This window comes from Myotis nattereri, assembly GCF_964212035.1.
Source record: "Myotis nattereri genome assembly, chromosome: 9".
NCBI classification, from domain to species: Eukaryota; Metazoa; Chordata; class Mammalia; order Chiroptera; family Vespertilionidae; genus Myotis; species Myotis nattereri.
Genome location: NC_138084.1, coordinates 28,400,376 through 28,423,257, shown reverse-complemented (window position 1 = coordinate 28,423,257; position 22,882 = coordinate 28,400,376). Strand labels below are relative to the sequence as shown.

General features: G+C 41.5%; 1 protein-coding gene across 4 annotated transcripts; it reads left to right on the top strand.

The window, feature by feature from the left end:
- Nucleotides 1-6,219: 6,219 nt before the first annotated feature.
- HTATIP2 (HIV-1 Tat interactive protein 2) lies at nt 6,220-22,681 on the top strand. 4 transcript variants are annotated; one of them, XM_081098072.1, is made up of 6 exons: nt 6,220-6,269; nt 6,722-6,978; nt 8,682-8,789; nt 17,530-17,667; nt 20,631-20,692; nt 21,476-22,681. In XM_081098072.1, exons 2-6 carry the CDS (start codon nt 6,784-6,786, stop codon nt 21,699-21,701), a joined length of 729 nt encoding a protein of 242 aa, XP_080954198.1. In that variant the 5' UTR covers nt 6,220-6,269; nt 6,722-6,783; the 3' UTR covers nt 21,702-22,681. The 4 variants fall into 4 exon arrangements, with proteins under 4 accessions (XP_080954198.1, XP_080954200.1, XP_080954197.1 ...); XM_081098074.1 differs by having other exon boundaries at nt 6,230-6,269; nt 6,783-6,978; XM_081098071.1 differs by having other exon boundaries at nt 6,260-6,484; nt 6,783-6,978.
- The last annotated feature ends 201 nt before the right edge of the window (nt 22,682-22,882 follow it).

Sequence of the window (22,882 nt, the reverse complement as noted above, 5' to 3'; positions counted from 1 at the left end):
AGGTCATAAAACGAAGAGTTTCCAACCCCACATTTTCCTTGAAGCAGGTTGTCTGACTCATTAAACATCTGAGTCCTTTATGTCTTATTTCAAAGTTTTCACCTCTACTTTCTTCATTCATGAATAAATGCAAGGAATCCAGTTTTCTATGGCTACTTGCATATGCATGTCTTTTCTTATTTTAACACAGTACATCTGTATTTAAACTCATGATCATAAAATGAAGTCCTTACACTAGGTTTCCTGTGTCAATCAATTAAATAACTAAATCTATTATATAACTAAACACCAGGATCAAATTCTTAGTAATTTTTAATCACTCTCTCTTCTTTCCCTCCTGTGTCAGTTAAGAATTCTAAATAAAAAGTTTTTTTGGCCTTTACTTCTTTCCACAAAAGGTAGTGTAGCTGTCTACTAATTTACAATTTACACAATGGAAATATCCTTCACTCTATGATGATAGGAATAAGCATAGTGGTAACACTTTTTTGCTTGTTTCAGTTTGTTTTGTTATAAAGATGCTTATTTATTTATGCACACTAAGGACATTCTTTTAAACAAAATTAGACAGCTATTTTTCTGAGTGTGGGGAAGGAATCAGGGCAAGGAATTCCTCGTGATTAGGCCAATACCCTCATATGCCAGAGGAGTTGAGATAATTCCTGTCCTAGCCCCTGTGATGGGAAACCTTAGCAAGTGCAGATCCCCATACCAGAGTCCACCTATCAAGGGGAACTGGGGCTAGGGGTCAAACCCTTGAGGGTCAGGTAGCAGCATGGTCCAAGGCCAAAGACAGGATCAGGTCCTACATACCAAGAACCTGTTCTCTGCTTTCTGGGACCCATTCTTACTATAAAGTAAGAAGGTTTGACAATGATAAGATTAAGAGGATGACCAGTGGAAAGAAACTCTCAATCCTGGAAAGAGAAGAAAGGTCCTGGCTAGTGTTCCTCATATTTATCCCTCTGTCCTCTGGTGGCCAGTGAGTCCTGGAGTCTGTTAGGTGGTAGTCCTGACAAAGCTGGGGGTCAGAGAAGCCCCAGAGTCTGGACCAGTGTTAATTCTTCCATTTATTGGTTGTGTGATCTTAGATGAGTTACTTAATGATTTTTACTCTTAGTTTCCTCATCTGTAAAATAGGAATAATATTAGTATTTACCTCATCTCTACCTCATAGAGCTATTGTGATGATTAAAAGATAACAGTTAAAATATGGAAAGCACTTAGTACAGTAACTGACACAAATTAGGACAGTAAGAAATATAGCTGCTCTATCAGTCAGGATTTTTTCTGTTGCAAGTCATTGAAACAAAAGACAATCTATTGGCCTGAATAATTCTATCAAATAAAGGCTCACTTTCTCTCCCTCTCTCATTTCAGCTGGATTTCCAAGGATGGGTAGTATCTGAATAATAATTAATAGACACTGAGCTGTTAAATATGACACGGTTTCAAGCACTTTGCATGGATTCTCATTTAATCTTCCCAGCACCCAATGAGGTAGGTATTATAATCACCCAGTTTTACAAATGAGGAAACTAGGGCACAGAGAGGTTAATAGGTAGAAAGTGGCAGAACTGAGAATTGAACCCAAATCCTTTGTGCTTAACTATTACACAGACTTCCTCTGAAGATGTTAATAGGTGAATAGATGAAGAGGATAAGGAGAGTTGCAAATAATAAAGTATTATGAAAAGTTTTACTTCTGATGTTATTAATGAGTTCAACACAAAATTGTGGGTTCATTTCTCTTTGCACCCATAGCATCTAACTAGTAGGCACACAGAAAGCAACTAATCAATGTTTGACAAAGGAATGGACTCATCACTAGCAATTTCCTTTACCGTCTGTCTTCTCCAACATTGCTTACTTATTTTATCTTTTTCATTTGTGAGCTACCCACCTCGCCCAAAAGTATTAGTCAGTAAACTTACACACATAGTTGTTTCATTTTTCAAAAAAAAAATTAAGAGAACTAAATAGTAAGGGTCTTCACAGAAAAAAATCAGAGAGAATTTTCTGACACTAGTGGTTTCCAGGGTAAACAAAATAGTCCACCTTCTCTGGCGCCCCCTTGTGCTCTGCGGTCGAAAGTAATTAAGAGTGCTGATGCTTCCAGGAAACCTAATCTGGATTTATTTTCAGATTGCACACACACACACACACACACTCTTACAGATTAAACTTTTGTTTTCCCTCTCTGCATGTTACTCTAATCAGTGCTTGTGTCAGGAATTATAAAAAGTTCTGTCACCTGGGTTTCCCCAGTCCCACTACCAGCCGTGGGCAAACTATGAAATGAATAAAACTAAAAAAAAAAAAGACCATACCCTTTTATGTAATGATGTTTACTTTGAATTTATATTAGTTCACACAAACACTCCATCCATGCTTTTGTTCCGGCCCTTCGGTCCAGTTTAAGAACCCATTGTGGCCCTCGAGTCAAAAAGTTTGCTCACCTCTGCACTAGGCTGTAATGAACCTTACCAGTTTGAATTTCCTTCCAATTCTGTTCCTAGAAACTCACACAACTTATAAAACACACTTAGGTGTTTTGGGGAAGTATGTGTCACGTGTGTAATCTGGCAAAACTGCTCTCATTGATCTCTCTCTCTCTCTCTCTCTCTCTCTCTCTCTCTCTCTCCAAGACTCTGAATTCCTTGAGAAATTAAAGCAGCAGGTTCTCTGGGAAGAAGAAAACGTAAGCATTCACTTTTCTTTTACTTAAAAGGGCCCTTGTTCTTCAATGTCTTGCAGAGCTTTCTGCTTGTTCACAAGAAATGGCCCGTTAGCTTCCCAGTTCTCCCTGTGCACTATAGGGTGGCCACTGGGCAGGAACAGAGGCTCAGGATGTGAAAGCAAGTGTCAGATCCCACGTTGGCTTGAGTCAGGTGTCCTGCCCTGGCCACTGGACAAACAGGCTCAGGTGTTTCAGATTCTTAGACTTAAGCTGGAACCTGTACTATGTTTCCATGAAACTGAGTGATTAGTGATAATATTAAAATTATTAACAGTAATGGCTGACTTTCATTTCACGCTCAGTAGGAACTAAAGACATTGCTGAGTGCTTTACATGCAGCACTTTGCTTAATTTTTACAAGTTTCCTAAGAAGTCAGTAATGTTATAATCCTCACTTTACAGGTAAGGAAACGGAGGTTTAAAGAGGTGACATGCTTTGAGAGACACGACAGCTTTGAAAGAATCTGTTTGGTGTAGTTCTCTGAGCCAGAAGACTGTCGTTCCAGTGCTGATTCTACCACTTTCTAACTGGGTGACTTTTGGTGAGCTGCTTAACCTCTCTGTGCCTCAGTTTCCTTATCAGTAATAAAAATAATTCCTGCTTCATAAGGAAGTTGCAGGCGTTAAACAACTGAATCCTTACAAAGTGATTAATGGTACTAAGGGTTATATAAGTGCTTCTAAAACAGAAAGAAGAGAAGCTCAGGATGCGGCAGGTCACTATACGGTTTCCCTGAGGCGAAGACCATGTTTATCTCCTTATGAATATTATCAGGAAATGGATCCTAATAACATGTCCTGCATTGGTGAATCTCTCCTGTTTGCGGCAGAATCACCTGAAGAGCTTTAAAAACCACTGATCCTGATTCAGTAGGACCAGGGCAAGGCCCCGTCATCTTTATTTTTCTAAAGCTTCAAGAGATGCCCATGGGGAGCCAGATTTACAAGTCACTGCCATAGTACTTACATACCTACCAAGTTATTTTCCATAACAAGATAATATTTATTCCATGCTTACTACATACTAGATCTGAGTGCTTTCATTTAGATCATCTCATTTAACCCTCCAACAAAAACGTCATGATTTAGGTAATAATTATCAGTCATACTTTACAGATGGGAAAACCAAGGAACAGAAAGTTTAAGGAAGTTGCTCAAAGTTACTTACTTAGCTAGCTGGTGACGGAGTGAGGATTTTAAACCAGGTGGACTGGTGCCATGGCCTATATACTTAACTACCAACCTATATGGCCTTCACATTTGGTATTTAATTTGAGCTGTACCATAAATCTGTGCAGTATGCTGGTGTTGCCATTATCCCCAATGTATAGATGAGGAGACTAAAATTAAAAACTTGACCAAATGTACAGTAGTCAATGTAGCAGCTGGGGCTTATACCTGGGTCTTATCATTTGAAGTTCTATGCTCTTCCCATATTGTTGCAGAGAACTTCAAGTAACCAAGTATGATAGTTATTTTATAAGGTCTCTCATATGCATTACCTCTTCCTCTCTCCTGCTTTGGCCCATGCCTTCATCCTATAGGTTACTCTGACAAGAGCTTCAACCAAAAGCCTTCTTCTATTTTTACCTGCTCTCTGCATACTACTTCTAGCTCCGTCTCTACCCACTAAATCACTAAATGTAGCTCATCAAGCAACCCTTTTGTTTAGAATTTGATTAACATTTGTATTATTTGTCATCTGTAGTAGGTTGAATAGTGTCCCCCCCCATTATATATATATATACATATATATATATATATATATATTTTTTCCTAACCTCAAGAACTTGTGAATGTAACCTTGTGTGGGAAAAGGGTTTTTTTTATGTAATTAAGCTAAGGATCTTCAGATTAGATCATGCTGAATTATATGGGCAGGCCCTAAATCCAATGACAAGTATTCTTCTTCTTTTTTTTTTTTTTAGTTTGTTATAGATATGTTTTTTAAAAAATACATTTTATTGATTTTTTACAGAGAGGAAGGGAGAAGGATAGAGAGTTAGAAACATCGATGAGAGAGAAACATCGATCAGCTGCCTCCTATACACCTCCTACTGGGGATGAGCCCGCAACCAAGATACATGCCCTTGACCGGAATCAAACCTGGGACCTTTCAGTCCTCAGGCTGACGCTCTATCCACTGAGCCAAACTGGTTAGGGCATGCATGACAAGTATCCTTATAAGAGAAAGGAGAAAAGACACAGACACACAGAAGAGAAGACCATTTGAAGACAGAGGCAGAGATTGGAGTCTTGCAGCCACAACCAGGGAACACCTGGAGCCTCCAGAAGCTGAAAGAAGCGAAAAATTCTCTCCTAAGCCTCCAGAGGGAGCATGGCCCCCCAACACCTTGATTTCAGACTTCTGGCCTCCAGACCTGTGAGGGAAGGAGTTCCTGTTGTTGTAAGCTGCCTAGTTTGTAGTAATTTGTTATGGCAGCCCAAGGACATGAATACACCATTTCTACACCTTTTCTTGACTTCAGAGATCATGCCATGTGTGGTTTCCCTGCTCATCCGGCCCTCTGTCTTGAATAAACCCTCTGCCCTACCTGGTGCTCCTTCACTGTCTTCTGCATGGGACCCTCATGTCCTTTATGTACCTTCCCTCACGTTGGAAAGAAGACATGCCACCTTAGCAGACTTCCGCTCAGCAGGGAACTGTCCTCTGAGGTGGCATGATATGGGAAAGATGAGCTCTGAAGGACAGGGGTGTGCTGTGGGCAGGGCACTTTGCCCACGAGTTAGGGGCCATGTTTTCTCCTTCCCTTATTTTTTAAAACCCTTTGCTATGTTGTCTCCATTAAAGAATATGCCTGAGACTTAACGAGTCATACCGCATCCTTGAGCATCATTTGTCAAGTAAGGATGTTTGACAAGGTGACCCCTTCCTCTCCTACTAGGTCTCATATATAAGGTATAGACTATAGAGAGATTCTTTCATGCAAGGGAATTTTTTGAGCACCTATTAAGTGCTAAACACTGTCCCAAGAGCTGGGGTTACAGCAATGAGATAGATGTGGTGTCTTACCTCCCAGAGCAAGGTTTTTCCAGGCTGATGATTACTGTGGTCTGGATCACCAGGAGGCCCAAAGGGGAGAGGTGAGGAGCGTGTGAATGCAGAGGAATAGTGACACCCGGGAAAGGCAAGGAATAGCTTTGTTTTATTCTTCTTTGGGGTGGTTGGGTGGGAAGGTTTACATTTTGACATGGGTGAATTTGAGATGAAAATGCCCAATGCCCAACTGAAATTATAGGTTTTAGAAAGGGACCAGAGAAAGTCAAGTCTATTGGCTGAGACCTCAAATATAGGTAAGGTCAGCCCAGGGGGTGAAGAAGAACGCAGGGGAGCGGGTCCTGCACGTGTCAGGGCCTCATCCCTTGCCCCCTGTGCAGCGCACATGCTCTCACGCCCATTCGACCAGCATCCAGGCTGCAGTGAGAACTTTGCATTTTCCCCCAAGTCCCGCCCTTGTAGGCGGGGCGAGGGCGCCACGCAGCGGAGTCACCAGGAAGAAGAAGCCGGGTAGGCATGGGCGTGGCCGCCGCCGACCCCCAAGGCGGATCTGGGAGGGGCGCCCACAGTCGGGGGCCAGGGGACGCGGAACCCCTGGGAAGGAGGGATGCCCGGATGCAACTGCCAACAGGGCTGAGCGCGGGGGCAGTGGCTGCGGTTGCGGCGCTGGTGGCCGCTCTGCTCCTGCTACGATGCCAGGACGCGGGGCCGGGGCCCGGCTCCAGGTAACCCACTGCTCTGAGGACGGAGCTGGGCCCCGCACCCTGTTGCGGAGGAAGGAGGGATCCGAACCTGGGGTAACAAGGGGGAACGGGGCCGCTTGGTGCCAGCAGTTTGTGGGCCCTTCCGAGCGGTGGGTTGGCACCCCGCCCTGCAGGTGACTCAGCACTTTCCCCGGGGCCCAGACCGCGGAGAATAATACTATCTTCCTCCAGAATGAACACACATTCCTTGTTCCCCAGGGTGAGCCAGACCATCTCTTACACACCCTAAGATCCGCACCTGTTGATGTTATTTCTGTAGCATGGCTGCGACAGAGGCGCTGCCCAAGCTTCGGGAAGACTTCCGGATGCAGAATAAATCCGTCTTTATTTTGGGCGCCACCGGGGAAACAGGCAAAGTGCTGTTAAAGGAATTGCTGGAGCAGCGCCTGTTTTCCAGGGTCACAGTCATTGGCCGGAGGAAGCTGACCTTTGATGAGGAAGCTTATAAAAATGTGGTGGGTATTTGAGACTCAAAATGCACCCGCAGTGATTCAGCTTTGTGGACAGAATTTCGTGTTTAATTTAAGGTTGAACATTGCCGGTTAGTGGTGGGCGCTGCAAGAGGTGATCAAAATGTGGCCAAGGTCGGCCTGTGAGAGCCCAGTTGCTGGAAGCTGGAGACCTGGGTTGTAAGTTCAGGCGGGCCTCCCCTCACTGTGTAGCCTTGGGCAAAGTCCTCGCAGTCTAAGGCAGGGCCTAGATTGCAATGGGAGCTGGGGAGACAGAACAGCATTGCTTTCAGCGTCATTCAATCTGAGTTCTAGAGACAGTCCACTTCGCTTGCTTTGTCTCCCTGTTCACTCCACACTAACCTTGTCAGTGAATCAGGAAATGCTTTGCACAGCAGAAACAGCCTCTGGCATTGAAAGTAGGGCTCACATATAAGAATTTGCCCAGCCTGACTTCCCAGGGCTGCAGTGTTGTGTCTGTAAGTGAAATATTCCTTCCCCTCACTATCACTTACACTTTCATGGCTAACCAAACAACACACCAGACTTGAGTGTGGTGTAAACACCCTAAATATTTGAAGTCTGAGCTTCGTAGAGAGTCCTGAGTTATTTGTGAAACTCAGTAAATTATAGTGTAATCCTGAGACCCCCTAATAAAAGAACTTGGTCCCACAGGTTTCACAGGTGGAACATTTTGGATAACAAATGGTATCACAAATAAATGTTCTTGACTCCTGCAAGTCCAAGTTGAGGTCATTTTGCATATGTCTTTGGTCCCTCAGGACTTTTCTGTTTAAAATGGACATCTTTGCAGGCAGTAACATGTAGCCTTCCTAGTCTGGCTTCATGGGGTGTGCCCGATACTTCTGGTAATTAGGGACTGAAATCGAGTCTGTGCTTTGATAGTCTAGTTTTGGTGGCGCATCTTTTGGTCAGGCACTTAATGCAAACATGTTCCTTCAGCGCTGTGTACAGTGCCAGGAAGATCCTTTTGAAAGAGGAGATGGTAGGGAAGGAAAGCATTTGAGTTCCAATTTGATGGATGAAAGCTTCTCAAACTTTCACTTTTAAGCTTCACAACAAACTTAGGTTAGATGGTGGTGCTTAAGTTTTAGTGAACATGAGAATTTCTAAGAGTGCTAGTTAAAAAAGAGCAGTTTCTGACTCAGAAGTATTGGTGTGAGACCTAAGAATATGCCCTTTTATCAAGCCACCCACTGGCTGATTTTAGTGCAGGTGGTTCATGGATTGGGCTGAAGGAAAGATTATAATTTGCATTTTACTCCTGAAAAACTGAGGCATATGATAAAAATAAATTGGCCAAAATTACATGTTTAGGAAGTAGCAGGCCCAAGACTCCAATGTAGGTATGTGAGGTTCCAAACACCATCCTTAACCCACATTATACCTCATTGCATTGGTATCCCTCTTGGTAATATGCAGACAGGTGTCTTATTTTTCCAAAGAGAAAATTATAATGGAACCTGACTTTAGAGATCTGGATCACCCCTAGTCCAATTATGTGTACCAGGGCTGTATTAGTGCATTGTTGATTTGAAATTCAGATTAATAGGTGGGAGAAAATGAGCTTGCAAAATTTGATGTTAAGTGGTCAGACTCTTCACTAATGCTCTGTAATTTATTCTTTAAATGTAGAGGGCTATTTAAAAAAATGACATCAAGTTCTATTCAGCTGTGTTCTTGTCTAGAATCAAAAAGTGGTGGACTTTGAAAAGCTGGACGACTATGCTTCTGCCTTCCAAGGTCATGATGTTGGATTCTGTTGCCTGGGCACCACCAGAAAAAAAGCCGGGGCGGTAAGAAAGAAATATATCCGTATCCCTGTTCATTGGCCAGTACTGTCAAAGATTCCTTTCTTACTTACTCTTTTTTCTTTACATTTGCAGTGCTTAATTGTAAATAAGCTCTTATCATTGAAAATTTCATATGCTGCCCTCGCCTTTGCTGTACTTTGAATAGCAGTGATAAGTTCATCTTTCCTTCAAAGTAATCCTTGAGTTCAGGCCTGTGTGCGTATTTACATCATCTTGCAAATATTGCTGTCACTACATCCCCTGGCTAAACCCGTTACAGCAGAATAAAAGTAACTAGCTCATGCTATTAGCAGTAAGCTTTTTTAATTTTTCTCTATAAATATTTTCAACTTAAAGCATTCTCTCTCACTTGAGTGATTTTCTTCAACCTATTTTTGTGCCAAGCTTTAAACTTCTGGGATAGGACTTCAGAACAGAGGCACGATTCAGCTAGCCTCCAGTGATGACTCAGCCCCAACAATGATTCAACCCCAGCGGTGATTCAGCCTTAACTGACGCAGAACTGTTCCAGCACATTTTATTTTATTTTTAATGGTGCTCTAAATTGCATTGCCCTTATCTAGAAGTCATAGTTTACTACATAGTTAGAAGTCATAGCTTACTGCGTAGATCTTTAGCAAGTGTTAATACATCTTACTTATACTTTGTCCCTCTAGCAGAATTTACTTGCTGGAGCTAAACATGTCCATTAAATATGCATGACCACAGTGCCGCCATGGGGCTTATTGTGGGTTTATAAACAGGTCCATGCATCAGAATCATTAGGAGAACACATATTTAAGAACTATTGGTAGCAGCATAATTTACCATAGCTAAGATTTACCATAGCCTAAGTGCCTATCAGCAGATGAGTGGATTAAAAAATTGTGGTACATCTACACAATGGAATACTATGCTGTGGTAAAAAAGAAGGAATTCTTACCATTTGCAACAGCATGGATGGAACTGGAGAGCATTATGCTAAGTGAAATAAGCCAGTCAGAGAAAGATAACTATCATATGATCTCACTCATTTGTGGAATATAATGAACAACATAAACTGATGAACAAAAATAGATCTAGAGACAGAGAAGCATCGATCAGACCATCAAACCTCAGAGGGAAGGCAGGGGAGGGTGAGGTTAAGGGAGAGAGATCACCTAAAGGACTTGTATGCATGCAAATAAGCCTAACCAATGGACACAGACACCAGGGGGGTGAGAGCATGGGGGGGGGGGGGAGAGGGCAATAAGGGGATAAGGACACATATGTAATACCTTAATCAATAAAGAAAAAAATAAAGAACTATTGGTGTATATCAACTAAGGAGTTAGTCTCAGTTGTATTTCTCTGGGCCTCCTGGTGATCTAAAGAATAATTCCATGTATGCTTTCAGTAGGGATCTGTTTCCAAATCTTCTGCAGTTCTACCATGTCCACTTTGGAAGACAGCTGGGTTCTGAGCTCTGTGCTGAAAAGTGTCCCAGGATTTGGCACATTCTCTCTCCTAGAAAGGGTCATGTTCCTGCTTGGTGGCTAGTGCAGTCTTCATTGTCCCAGGGACACTCACAAGCGGTGTGTCCTCTAAAAGCATTCAGAAAGTTTTGTTCTGTCTGAATTGCCAACCTGATTTTGGTGGTGACTCAGCAAAAATAACAGAAAACAAAACACTGCATTAGGCATAGAGCAGCTGATTTTCATGACATAAGGCAAATCTCATAGGGAAAGAAGAAACTGCTTTATTGCATCCAAATTGTGTAATGCAATTTTAATCAGAGGCATTGGGTGTCTTTCCTATTTAGAACATTTTCTTAGATGGATTTGGTTTCCCACTTCTCAGGCTGCTCAATATCTTTTCTTTTCCAAAATCTGTTTGAAAAGAAAAGACAAACATAATGAATAAGTAAGCAGGAGAAAGACTACTAAGGCAAAGATGGTCTCAGAAGTGAGTTAGGGCTAAGTGGTTTAAGGTGATAGTGACCAAAAGTAAGCTGCCAATTTTTAACCCAAGGGTTTGTAAACTACATACTGTGGGCCAAATACAGCCCTTGTTTTGTACAGCCCCGATCTGAGAATGCTTTTATACTTTTAAATGATTAAAAAATTCAAAAGAGGCATAATATGTTGTGGCACCTGAAAATATAAGAAATTCAAATTTCAGTATCCATAAAGTTTTATTGGAACATAGCTATTCTCTTTACTTTATTATCTATGGCTGCTTTTGCACCATGGTGTCAGAGCCATGTAATTGCAACAGAAGCCTGCAAATCTGAAAATATTTACCATCCCATCCTTTACAGGAAAAGATTGCCCACCCCTATTGTAATTTCTACTGTTTTATTTGATGTCTAGGAGGGGACATGTGAAGTGACAAGGTCCTAGGTGGTTTGAGGGACCCAGATCATAGGCTCTGGATACTAGGTAGCTGTGGGACCTCAGGTGTGTGCTTAGCTCCTGTGGACCGCTGCCTCCTTGTCTGTACTGAGAGTCAGGTGACCACTAAAGCCCATTTGGCCTGCAGAATTCTTTGATTTTTATAACACAGAGAAAAGAAATTCCCAACTGGGAAAATTCTGTGAGAGTATAGAGATTTACTCATGAATCCTCAGTACCTGTTTGGCTTCATTTTTCTACCCAGAGCTCTTCCTCTAACCAAGATCTTGATTCCTCCACTGCACATCAAATACGGAGGTGCCCTCCAGGATACAAACAGCTGGGGTGTCAGATGATAGCATTTGTTGTTCATCAGCATCTCTGTTTTTTAGTCTGATCGATAGGGTTGGAGTAAAGGGGAAAGAATCTGAAGCAAAAATATGGCTAAGTGGGACCCTTTATAGAACGATAGATCTGCCCTTCTTGGAAAAGGATCCCCCTGACCTAGAGTCATTTTGGCATGCTTGCTGGTTTCATCAGTCAATGCTGAAATACTCTGTTTTAGGGAGAGTTGTTCTTAAGCCAGTGTTCCCAGTTTTCAGGCATTGGTAAAGAAGACTAGAAGAAATATTTAGTAGCTTTGGATTTTAATAAGATTTGAATAAATAGTAATTGGAGAGTTTGTCTCCCTTGATGTTTGTGGAGCCTATGAAGATACCTCTGCTGAGTCGTTTTACATGTGTTTATTCTTTCAAGTGGGTACTGGGAAAGGAAATGTAGAGTGGGAACGTATTTGATCAATTCCTTTTTCTAGAAGGAACTCTGATTTCTAGCTTAGAGTGGCCTACACTGACTTTGGAATCATAAAGACACAGTAGCATAATGGACTTCCTGCTCTCAGAAGAGACGTCTTTTCTGCTGCCCTATGGTTAGGGAAACTAAATACAGTTTTTCCAGAAATTGTGTTTCTGGGATATGGAGTAGCTTATTTTTCTTTTTTTTCTTTTTTTGTGCCATTAAAGAATAAGAAAAGGTGTTAGTAAGATTTTAAAGATGTCTCCTTTCTATCTATCAATGGAATCTTCCTCACTCCAAAGAAATTGATGTGTGCGGATGTCTCTGAATCAGTTGGCAGGATCCACATTTACGTTTGGTTTCTAAGTCCTTGAAAGCCATTGACTCTGTTGCTTTTGAATTTCATTCACCAGCTAAAAAGGCACGCATCAGGGTGGGGGAAGTGAAATTCAAAATTTGTGGGCCTGGAAAAATGCGTATTTATAATCAGCTTGAGGGCTCAGAGGATTTGTGAAATCGGTTTGGATTAACAGCCATTGGTTGCTAATAAAACAATATTTAGCTTTGTCCGGAGAACAGCGATGGAGAAAGGTATGGGCACCTTGTCAAGCGGGCCCATTGAGCAGGGATGATGGGTTAAGCGTGGGGGTCTCCGAAGCAGCGTGGGTGCTCCTCCTTCAAGGAGCGGTTGTCAGTTGTTAGCGAGGCCGGTGAAAGGAAGGACGCCAGAGTCTGATGGCTGGGGTGGTATTGATGTGCCTGAGCTGACTAATCAGATTGAAAAAGTCCCATGGTATTTATGTCACTTTAATTTTCATCAAACAATTGGAGCCGACAGCACTCTATTAAGGAGAGATTGATCCAGAACTAAAGCCAAATAAATTAGGGTCTCAATTTAATCAAATTATCCCTTTACTGGCTGTGGATTAAGTGAGAGAGACAGCGTCGGTCTAGAGACTGGTGATTGGCTGAATCTTTCCCTTCTTTTTAAAGAAGCTGATGAAAGAAAAGCATTTTAACAGAGACAACTATAATGCACCTTCCAAGAAATAGTGATAAAACCACAGCCACAACAAAAAGAAACTTATTTCACCAGTCAACTATGTCATTTTACTATGAACAACGAACCTGTTATTAAAATCAGAGTTCTGGTGAATTACAGTGAGGGGAAGAAATAGACCTGGAAGAGAAAGTGAGTGTTTTAGAATTTTTCTATGTAGTTTTGGACTGTTTTTCTTGGCACACTATCAGCACATGTAAAATCTCATTTCGGAGGATGGCTCGGAGGAGAATCACATCCCTCTCTTAGGATGTGCTCAGAATTAAAATTGGGTTGCTTCACACTGATTTAAGAAAGCAATAACCTACGTTCAAATCAGTATGTAGGACAGGTCTTCAAGTCAGGGTAGAATGTCCAAGTATAGATACAAAAAGAGATGGTGTTCATTCATTAGTTAAGACTTAAGTTTATGTTCCCTAACGTAAGGCAGAAAAATGAGGCTGTTGTGCTGGGAACAATGAGAAAGGAGGACAAGAGAGGCTTTTGGGGTGATAGTAAGGTTTTATTTCTTTTCTTTAAATATATATTATTGATTTTTAGAGAGAGGAAAGTAGAGGGAGAGATAGAAACATTGATGAGAGAGAAATATCCCATCAACATTAATCAGCTGCCTTCTGCACGCCCCTTGCTGGGGATCAAACCCACAACCCAAGCATGTGCCCTGACTAGAAATCGAAGTAGAGAGAGACCTCTTGGTGCATGGTATATGCTCAACTGCTGAGCCACACCAGCTGGGCTCTATTTCTTGGTTTTAGGAGCTGGTTACAGAGTAGTGCTCAGTTTATGAAAATTCATCAAGCTCTATACTTACAATATGTTTACTTTTCTTTTATGGTTTACTTCAGTACAAAGTTAAAAATGTTTGCTTGGGGCTATTGTTTTCAAATTGAATTCTGTATTAGTTTCCTTCCTTTTTTCAGTTTTTTTTTTTATTTCAAGAAAAACGATCTTAAATATAATAATGTTACATGCAGTAAACCTTAATATTTCAAGAAAAACGATCTTTTTAACACTTTTTAAAAAAATATATACTCTATTGATTTTTTACAGAGAGGAAGGGCGAGGGATAGAGAATTAGAAACAGTGCCCTGACCGGTTTTGCTCAGTGGATAGAGCATCAGCCTGCGGACTCAGGGGTCCCAGGTTCGATTCCGGTCACGGGCATGTACCTTGGTTGCGGGCATATAACCAGTGGGGAGTGTGCGGGAGGCAGCTGATCGATGTTTCTCTCTCATCGATGTTTCTGACTCTCTATCCCTCTCCCTTCCTCCCTGTAAAGAATCAATAAAATATATTTTTTTAAAAAAGAAACATCGATGAGAGAGAAACATCGATCAGCTGCCTCCCACACACTCCCCACTGGGGATGTGCCCGCAACCAAGGTACATGCCCTTGACCGAAATCGAACCCAGGACCCTTCATCCCACAGGCCAATGCTCTATCCACTGAGCCAAACCAGTTAGGGCAAGAAAAACGATCTTAAATATAATAATGTTACATGCAATAAACATTAATATCTCAAAAAACAATTTTAAATATGATAATGTTACATGCAATAAACATTAATATTTCAAGAATAAAAGGATTTTAAGTATAATAATATTACCCAAACTGTACTAACATAGTCTGATATCACAAAAGTTCTAGGAAATATTAAAAATCTGCAAATAACAGGATTGCTTCTATTATATTCTAGAATATTTTTTTCTCCCTCTGGCTCTATTTTTGTTCATCAGTTTATGTTGTTCATTATATTCCACAAATGAGTGAGATCATATGATATTTATCTTTCTCTGACTGGCTTATTTTGCTTAGCATAATGCTCTCCAGTTTCATTCATGCTGTTGCAAATATTAAGAGTTCCTTCTGCAGTGTCGTATTCCATTGTGTAGATGTACCACAGTTTTCTAATCCACTCATCTGCTGATGGGCACTTAGGCTGTTTCCAAATCTTAGCTATGATAAATTGTGCTGCTATGAATGTAGGGGTGCATATATCCTTTCTGATTGGTGTTTCTGATTTCTTGGGATATATTCCTAGAAGTGGGATCAGTGGGCCAAATGGGAGTTCCATTTTTAATTTTTTGAGGATAATTTCCTTCCTTTTTCTAAAAAGAATCTTTATTGTTGAGAGTATTACAGATGTTCCCCTCCCCCCCTCCCCCATTGCTTTCCTCCACCCAGTTCCTGCCCTGCCCCAGGTATTAGTTTTCCACAGCTGCTGTAACAAATTACCTCAAATTTAGTGGCTTAAAACAATGTAAATGTATTGTCTTACAGTTCTGTAAGTTAGAAGTCCAGCATGAACTTTGCTGAGATAAAATGAAGGTGTTGAGAGGGCTCTAGAGGAGAATCCGTTTCTTTACCTTTACCAGTTTCTCCGGCATTCCTTGGTTCATGGTCCCCTCTTTCCATCTTTAAGGCCAGCTGTGGGGGATCAAGTGCTTCTCACATTGAATAACTCAAACCCCTTCTGCTTTCCTTTTCTACTTCTAAGGACTCTTGTTATTGCATTGGGCCCAGTTGGATAATACGGAATAATCTTAATTTTAGGCCAGCTGATTGATTAGTAACCTTAATTCTACCTGTAATCTCAATTTCCCCTTTTAGTCTTAAATTTTTTTTCAGTTACAGTTGACATACAATATTATGTTAGTTTGAGGTATACACCATAGTGATTAGGCATTTACATAACTTATGAAGTGATTCCTTTGATATGTCTGGCACCCATCTGACATCATACAATGTTTAATGCTATTGACTACATTCTCTATGCTATACTTTACATCCCATGACTGTTTTTGTATCTGGCAACTAGTATATGTTAATCCCTTCAACTTTTTCACCCATCCCTCCCCCCATCCCCTCTCTCCATTTTCGCAGTCATCTGTATCTTGCTGTGGAAACTAGCATACTCGCAGGTGTGGGGATTAGGGCTCAGACATCTCGGAGGGGACACTGGTCTGCCTACTGAAAGCATGAGTTAGTCATTTTTGTTCTCTGGAGATAGTGTGGGCGAAGAAGGCACATGGGTATAGTAGAGAGCACTGCTCAGGGAGTCCACAATGTGCGCTCCGCTCTCAGCTGTCTCACTGATTAGCCGGCAGTTCATCAGATCACTGAGCCTTGTTTTCACAGCTCTGTAAAGGAGGGGGGGGCAGGGGGGGCAGGGGGATGTGATGTTTCCTCAGGTGGTGTTTCTAACATCTCCATATGAAATAAAACGTTTAGGATCAGCCCTAGCTGGTTTGGCTCCATGGATAGAGCATCAGCCTGCAAACTGAAGGGTCCAGGGTTCGATTCCGGTCAAGACACATGCCCAGGTTGTGGGCTCGATCCCCAGTAGGGGGTGTGCAGAAGGCAGCTAATCAATGATTCCCTCTCATCATTGATGTTTCTCTCTCTCTCTCCCTCTCCCTTCCTCTCCAAAAACAATAAAAATATATTTTAAAAAATCACTGGGGCAGCAGTCAGCCTTCAGATTTACAATCCTTATGACATAAAACCTCATTTACATAATTGTGGGTACCTCTGGAGTTACGATTCAGGAGACCTTAGACTTCTCATCAGCTGTCTGAGTTTGAGGATGCCAGATTTTGGGTGATCCCAGGAAGCGTTACTACATGGAATTTCCTTGTCTGGGGACAGGCACGTGTCCTTAAGAGGCCCTGGAAATGAGTCTTATATTCTATTGTTTGCACCATTCTCTCCCCTCCTCCTTTTATTGCCTCTTAGTTCTTTTCTAATTGGGTTTGCCTTTTCTCTACTTTCAAGTATTTTTGGAGCACCTACCATGATGCTGGGCATGTACTGATGCTGAGATGCGAATTAAGAAGAAAGACCCAACCATTACCCTCATTGGACTGAGTCTAGACTGGGATTTCCAAACATTCTTGATTATGCACCTGTTAGTAAAAAAAAAAAAAAAAAAAAAAAAAAATGGAGGATGCACTGTTTACTAATATGTAAAACATACACAAAGTTGGGAATTAAATAGACTGTTCTCATAGTGCCTGGGCAGTGTTCTCAGCCCTGCTTTGAGACCCTACCATGTTAGAGTTGACACAGAATAGAGACAACAGAGAGGACTGTAAAGGTGTAAAATTGTTAAAAGACAAAGAACTGTGTGACTAAAAACAGTCTTGCAACCTGATATCATTGTTACTTTTGCTCCTTGATGATTTGTTTGGTGTCTGTGTTTCAATGCCATTTTGTTTGTTTTTTAATTTTTATTTAAATTTTTGAAACAAGAAAAACAACAGTTCACCCACGGGCTTTGGTTTTTCATTGCGGCCTGGCCTTGCTGCTAAAGCTGGTAGTCTATCCTGAGGATCACACTTGGAGCCTTTCCCAAGGTCTAAGACCAACATTCATGCTTTGCGTAGATGCATTTTATTTAGATCCTATCACCCCTCTCCCCCCGTCAGACCTCCTAGCCTGCCACCCAGGCTGAGCAGTAATCTTTAAGATGAACTCACAGCTTTTTGGAAATAACTTATTTCTGTTCCCCCCTCAGGAGGGATTTGTTCGTGTTGATCGAGATTATGTTCTGAAATCTGCAGAGCTGGCAAAAGCTGGAGGGTGCAAACATTTCAACCTGCTGTCCTCTAAAGGAGCTGACAAGTCGAGCAATTTTTTATATCTGCAAGTTAAGGTTTGTGCGTGTTTCTCTCTTATATATACTTTGGAGAACCCTAGATAATTGGCAGTGCTAAATAATAGAGAATGCTAAATATTACAAAAATGCCCTAATTGCATTAGATTACACATTTTTATAGGTATAGGGACTGTTGTTTGCCGGGATATATTTAGTAAACAGAGTGATTGGAAGGACCCAGTAATCCTGAAATGAGATATAGCAGCTCTGATCTTGAATGATCAGCATGGAATCTTAACATTAGAAGAGACTTTGAGGCAGTGATTCTTAAACTTTTCCAAAGTAGATGATATTTTATTGGTATGGTTTTTGTCCTCAAGGAATTTGTAATATGCTTGTTTTGGAAGATCCTTAAGTTTGGTAATTCGCTAGAAGGTCTCACAGGACTCAGAATATAGTCATACTCCCAGCTATGACTTATTGCAATGAAAGGCTATAAAGCAAAGTCAGTAAAGGGAAGAAATGCATGGAATGAAGTCTGGAGCAAACTAGGTACAAGCTTCCAAGAGTTCTCTCCCAGTGGAGTTGCTTGTGCTTAATTTCTCCAGCTGTGAGTATTGTCTACCAGAAAAATTCACCTGGGCTCAGGAGTCCAGGGTTTTCATGGGGGTCAGTCCCGTAGGCACCCTCAGCTTAGAAACAATTACAGACTTCCAGAAGGAAAGCAAGTGTTCTGCACAAACCACATTGTACAAATAGTGTAAGAACAGTAAACGACCCATATCAATTTCAGCGGTTCTCAACCTGTGGGTCGTGACCCCTTTGGTGGTTGAACGACCCTTTCACAGGGGTCGCCTAAGACCATCCTGCATATCAGATATTTACATCACGATTCATAACAGTAGCAAAATTGCAGTTATGAAGTAACAATGAAAATAATTTTATGGTTGGGTCACAACATGAGGAACTGTATTTAAAGGGCCAGAAGGTTGAGAACCACTGAATTAGGTAATGATGGGACCATTCCTGAAATCCAAGTTCCCAAGCCAAAGGCCAACCTTGCAAGCAAGCTTTTCTGAGATAGCAGCCTCAGCCTGCTGGGTTAACGCTTAAGCACCCTGCTAGCAGAGACAAAGCACATCTTTGTAAAAAGCTAAGTGAGAAACGTGTCCACATAAAAACTTCTATCTGAATGTTCATAGAAGCGTTATTCCTAAGAGCCAGGAGCAACCCAAATACCCATTATCTGATGACTGGATGGATAAAATGTGGTATATACATACAAAATGTATTATTCAACTACGAAAGGGAATGATATATGCCACAACACGGGTGAAACCTGAAAACATTATGCTAAATGAGGGAGGGCAGTCACAAAAGGACACAACAGGTATGATTCCATTTATGAAATGTCCAGAATAGGCAAATCTATAAAGACAAAGACTAGTGGTTGGCTAAGGCTCAGAGGGAAGGGTGGGACTGAGTGCTTTTGGTACTGGGTTTCTTTTTGGGGTAATAAAATGTTCTAAGATAGCAGGTGAAGGGGGCAAAACTTTGTGAATAAACTAGAAAACAGTTAGTTAGTTAGTTAGTTAGTCCTCATCTGAGGATATTTTTCCATTGATTTTTTCGAGAGAGTGGAAGTTGGGGGAGAGACAGAGAGAGAGCATTGATGTGAGAGAGACCCATTGATTGGTTGCGTCCAGCATGCACCCCGACCAGGGCTGGGGATCAAGCCTGCAACCAAGGTACATGCCCTTGACCAGAATTGAACCCAGGACCCTTCAGTCCACGGGCCTACTGTATATGGACCTAGCCATCTATGGCATAGAAAACATATATATTTTAAAAAAGCTACCTAAGATTGCCCTGGTTGGTGTGGCTCAGGTAGTTGAGCATCATCCTAAGCACTGAAAGGTTGCCAGTTCGATTCCCACTCAGGGCACATGCCTAGGTTTCGGGTTCAATCCCTGGTCGGGGTGCGTGTGGGAGGCAACCAATTGGTGTTTCTCACATCAATGTTTCTCTCGCTCTCCTTTCCTCTCTCTCTAAAATCAGTAAAAACGTATTTTTTTTTAAAAAAAAGAAAATATTTAAGCATAAGACCATCAAAGATGAAACATTTAAAAAAAAGGCTACCTAAGATTATGGAATGTGACAGGCTAAGTGCCAAATGAATGGTATAAACAGGCCAAGAAGGGGAGGAGAGCATGCTGCTTAACTCATCAGTCCTTTAGATGTACCTGTTACTGAGCTCCTCAGACATTTTTGTTCATGGAGATGCCTGGCATGAAAATTCATGGTTTGTTTAACAAATTTTATTTAAAGCATTATCTAGATGTAATCTCACTGTCTCTAACCCCACCTTTCTTGGTGGGGTTTGTTAGGAAATGAATAATATAGAGGGGGTCTGTGGATCTGCTGACCCACTGGAATTACCTGGAAACCAAAAAAGGTTTATGTCTGCAAGCCTGTAACATTAATTCTGGACTAATGGGAGGTTATTCTTTATGGTTGAACTGCTAACATGTCACGTATTCTCTCTGGATCTGTTAGTATCAGTCAAATGAGAAGCTAGGTGACTATGCAGACGTTCACTCATTCAGTGCATTTTCTTTTTTAAAAATTACTTCATGTCAAGATTAAATGATCTCTTCCTTAACTTCCCAGACTCTCTGGAAAGTTAAGGATAAATCTGGATAAGGGCATTTACAAGTATAGTGGACCCTTGAACAAGGTGGGACTTCACATGTAGTAAAAAATCCATGTATAACTACAGTTGGCCCCTCACATATGTGGATTTCCTTGAAGCCTTGCAGTGAGTTTGAATTGTGGGAGTCTATTGAGAAAAACCACTCACACAGTTTAAATCCATGTTGTTTAAGGGTCAGTTCTACTGAGACCCACAGAAGCAGATTATCTTCAAAACCCAGTTACTCTTTCTCAAGCATTATAGTAAGTTGGTCTTGATTAAATACTAAAGCTATGTTTTGTTTTTTGTGGTGTGTTTTTTTAAACAGGGAGAAGTGGAAGATAGGGTGGAAGAATTAAAATTTGATCGTTACTCCATATTTAGGCCTGGGTGAGTATTCAAGCTACCTAAGAACACACCACTGCTGGCTATTCCCTGGAAGGGAGTTTTCATTTGAAGAGGCTGACAACTAAGATACCTAAGACATGAAAGAAGTTGTCTAGGGTGGATTATTCTCTGAAGAGCCCACCTTTTGGCTTTGAAGGAAGGGGTGGGACAGTTGGTGCCAGGTTCAGAATAGTGTGGAATTTCCTGAGTGGCTTTTGCTGCCTTCTTTTAAGAAATCCTTTCCATGCACCAAGTTAAACCTTTTACCCACTGTGTTAGTCTGTCAGGCTGCCATAACAGAATAACACCATAGACTGGGTGGCTTAAACAATAGAAATTCATTTTCTTGCAATTCTGAAGACTAGAAGTCCAAGATCGAGGTGCCATCAGGGTTAGTGTCTGGTGAGGTCTCTCTTCCTGGCTTGTAGATAGGCTCCTGTGTGTCCTCGCATGATCTTTCCTCTGTGTGGGCATGGAGAGAGAGAGAGAGAGAGAGAGAGAGAGAGAGAGAGAGAGAGAGAGAGAGAGAGAGAGATCTGATATCTCTTCCCCTTCTGTAAGGACACCAGTCCTATCAGATTAGGGTCCCACCTTAATTACCTCCCTAAAGGCACTGTCTTCATGTGCAGTCACACTGGGGGTTGGGGCTTCAACATGAATTTAGGGAATGGGGGTTGGGGCTTCAACATGAGTTTAGGGGAGACACAGCTTAGTCCATCACATTCTCTGGTCTGAATCTGAATGCAGTTTACCATCTTTCCCTCTGCTTTTTTGTTTTCTCTTTAGAGTTCTGTTATGTGACAGACAAGAATCTCGTCCAGGTGAATGGTTGATTAGGAAATTTTTTGGCTCCTTACCAGAATCTTGGGCCAGTGGGCATTCTGTACCAGTGGTGACTGTGGTTCGAGCGATGCTGAACAACGCAGTGACACCAAGTGACAAGAAGAAGGAACTGCTGGAGAACAAGGCCATCCACGACCTGGGGAAAGCCGATGGCTCTCTTAAGCCATGATCACACCTGAGAAATGCTTTTTTGGACAAACTCAGCACCCATCACCTAATCGCTAATTTAAAGGTCTAAAAAAAAAAAAAAAAAGCATGCTTTAACTGGGTTTCACTATTTTCAGCCATCCGGGTCCAATTAAAAAATGATTGTGCTCTGCCACAGCAGCTGGGAGCCTGGTTGTTGACCCTTGAACAACATGAGTTTGATCTGAGCAGTTCCATTTATATGGGGATTTTTTTCAATAAATACTGCAAGTGTATTTTCTATTCCTTATGTTTTATTAATATTTTCTTTAGCTTATTTTTTTTTTTTGGTGGGGAAATCAAGTTCTAGCTCATTTTATTGCAAGAATACAGTATATAATACATATAACATGTAAAATATGTATTATTGTGCTGTTTATGTTGTTGGGAAGTCTTCTGGTCAACGGTACACTATTAGTACAGTTGGCCCTCTACATCTGCAGATTCCCAACCTCAGATCGAAAATATTGTTTCCAATCCACAGTTGCTTGAATCTGTGGGTGTCAAACCTGTGGCTATGAAGGGCAGAGTGTAAAGTTTGGGGGGGTCAAAAGTTATATGTGGATTTTCAACTGCACCAGGGTAGCACCCCTAACCCACATGTGGTTCAAGGGTCAACTGTACAGCACCCAGGGAGCTTTTCAAACATGGGGCTTCACAGGCCCTGTCTGACTCAGACCTTCTGAATCCAATATTTTGGGGGGATGGGCACAGGAATCTGCTGTTTTGTGTGAGTTTCCCCTGGTGAATCTGATGCCGCTGGTGCGGAGGCAGCTCTGAAGTGCTTGTCTGCAGAGTGACGGCCGCAGTGCAGACCTTACGCAGCATGCAGATGAGTTCTGCTCTGAAATTGTTGACATTGGGGTCTCCAGGATACTCAGTGCTGACTGCATATAATTGTGTCAGTGAACATGGTGCCTTACTACTTCTTTAGAATATATAATAAAATTTATTATACAACTGAGCTTTTATAATTCCTAATTAAATAGAGGAATAAAAATAAATGGACAAATCCTGGGTGCCTCTTAGATTGTTAGGAAATGCCCAAGTATCAGTGGTAATATGCAGTATTTTGGCCAATGGGATGATATAATAGCGGCTAATATTTATCAAGTGCTTGCTAAGTGTCAGCCTTTACACATGCTATCTGTCTGTCCTTGAACC

Bases quoted from the DNA above. Each gene is read 5' to 3' on its own strand.
- HTATIP2 (XM_081098071.1), top strand. From the start codon at position 6,276: ATGGGCGTGGCCGCCGCCGACCCCCAAGGCGGATCTGGGAGGGGCGCC. The intron at 6,485-6,782 runs GTAACCCACTGC...TTATTTCTGTAG, and splicing joins GGGCCGGGGCCCGGCTCCAG to CATGGCTGCGACAGAGGCGC. The intron at 20,693-21,475 runs GTGAGTATTCAA...TTTTCTCTTTAG, and splicing joins TACTCCATATTTAGGCCTGG to AGTTCTGTTATGTGACAGAC.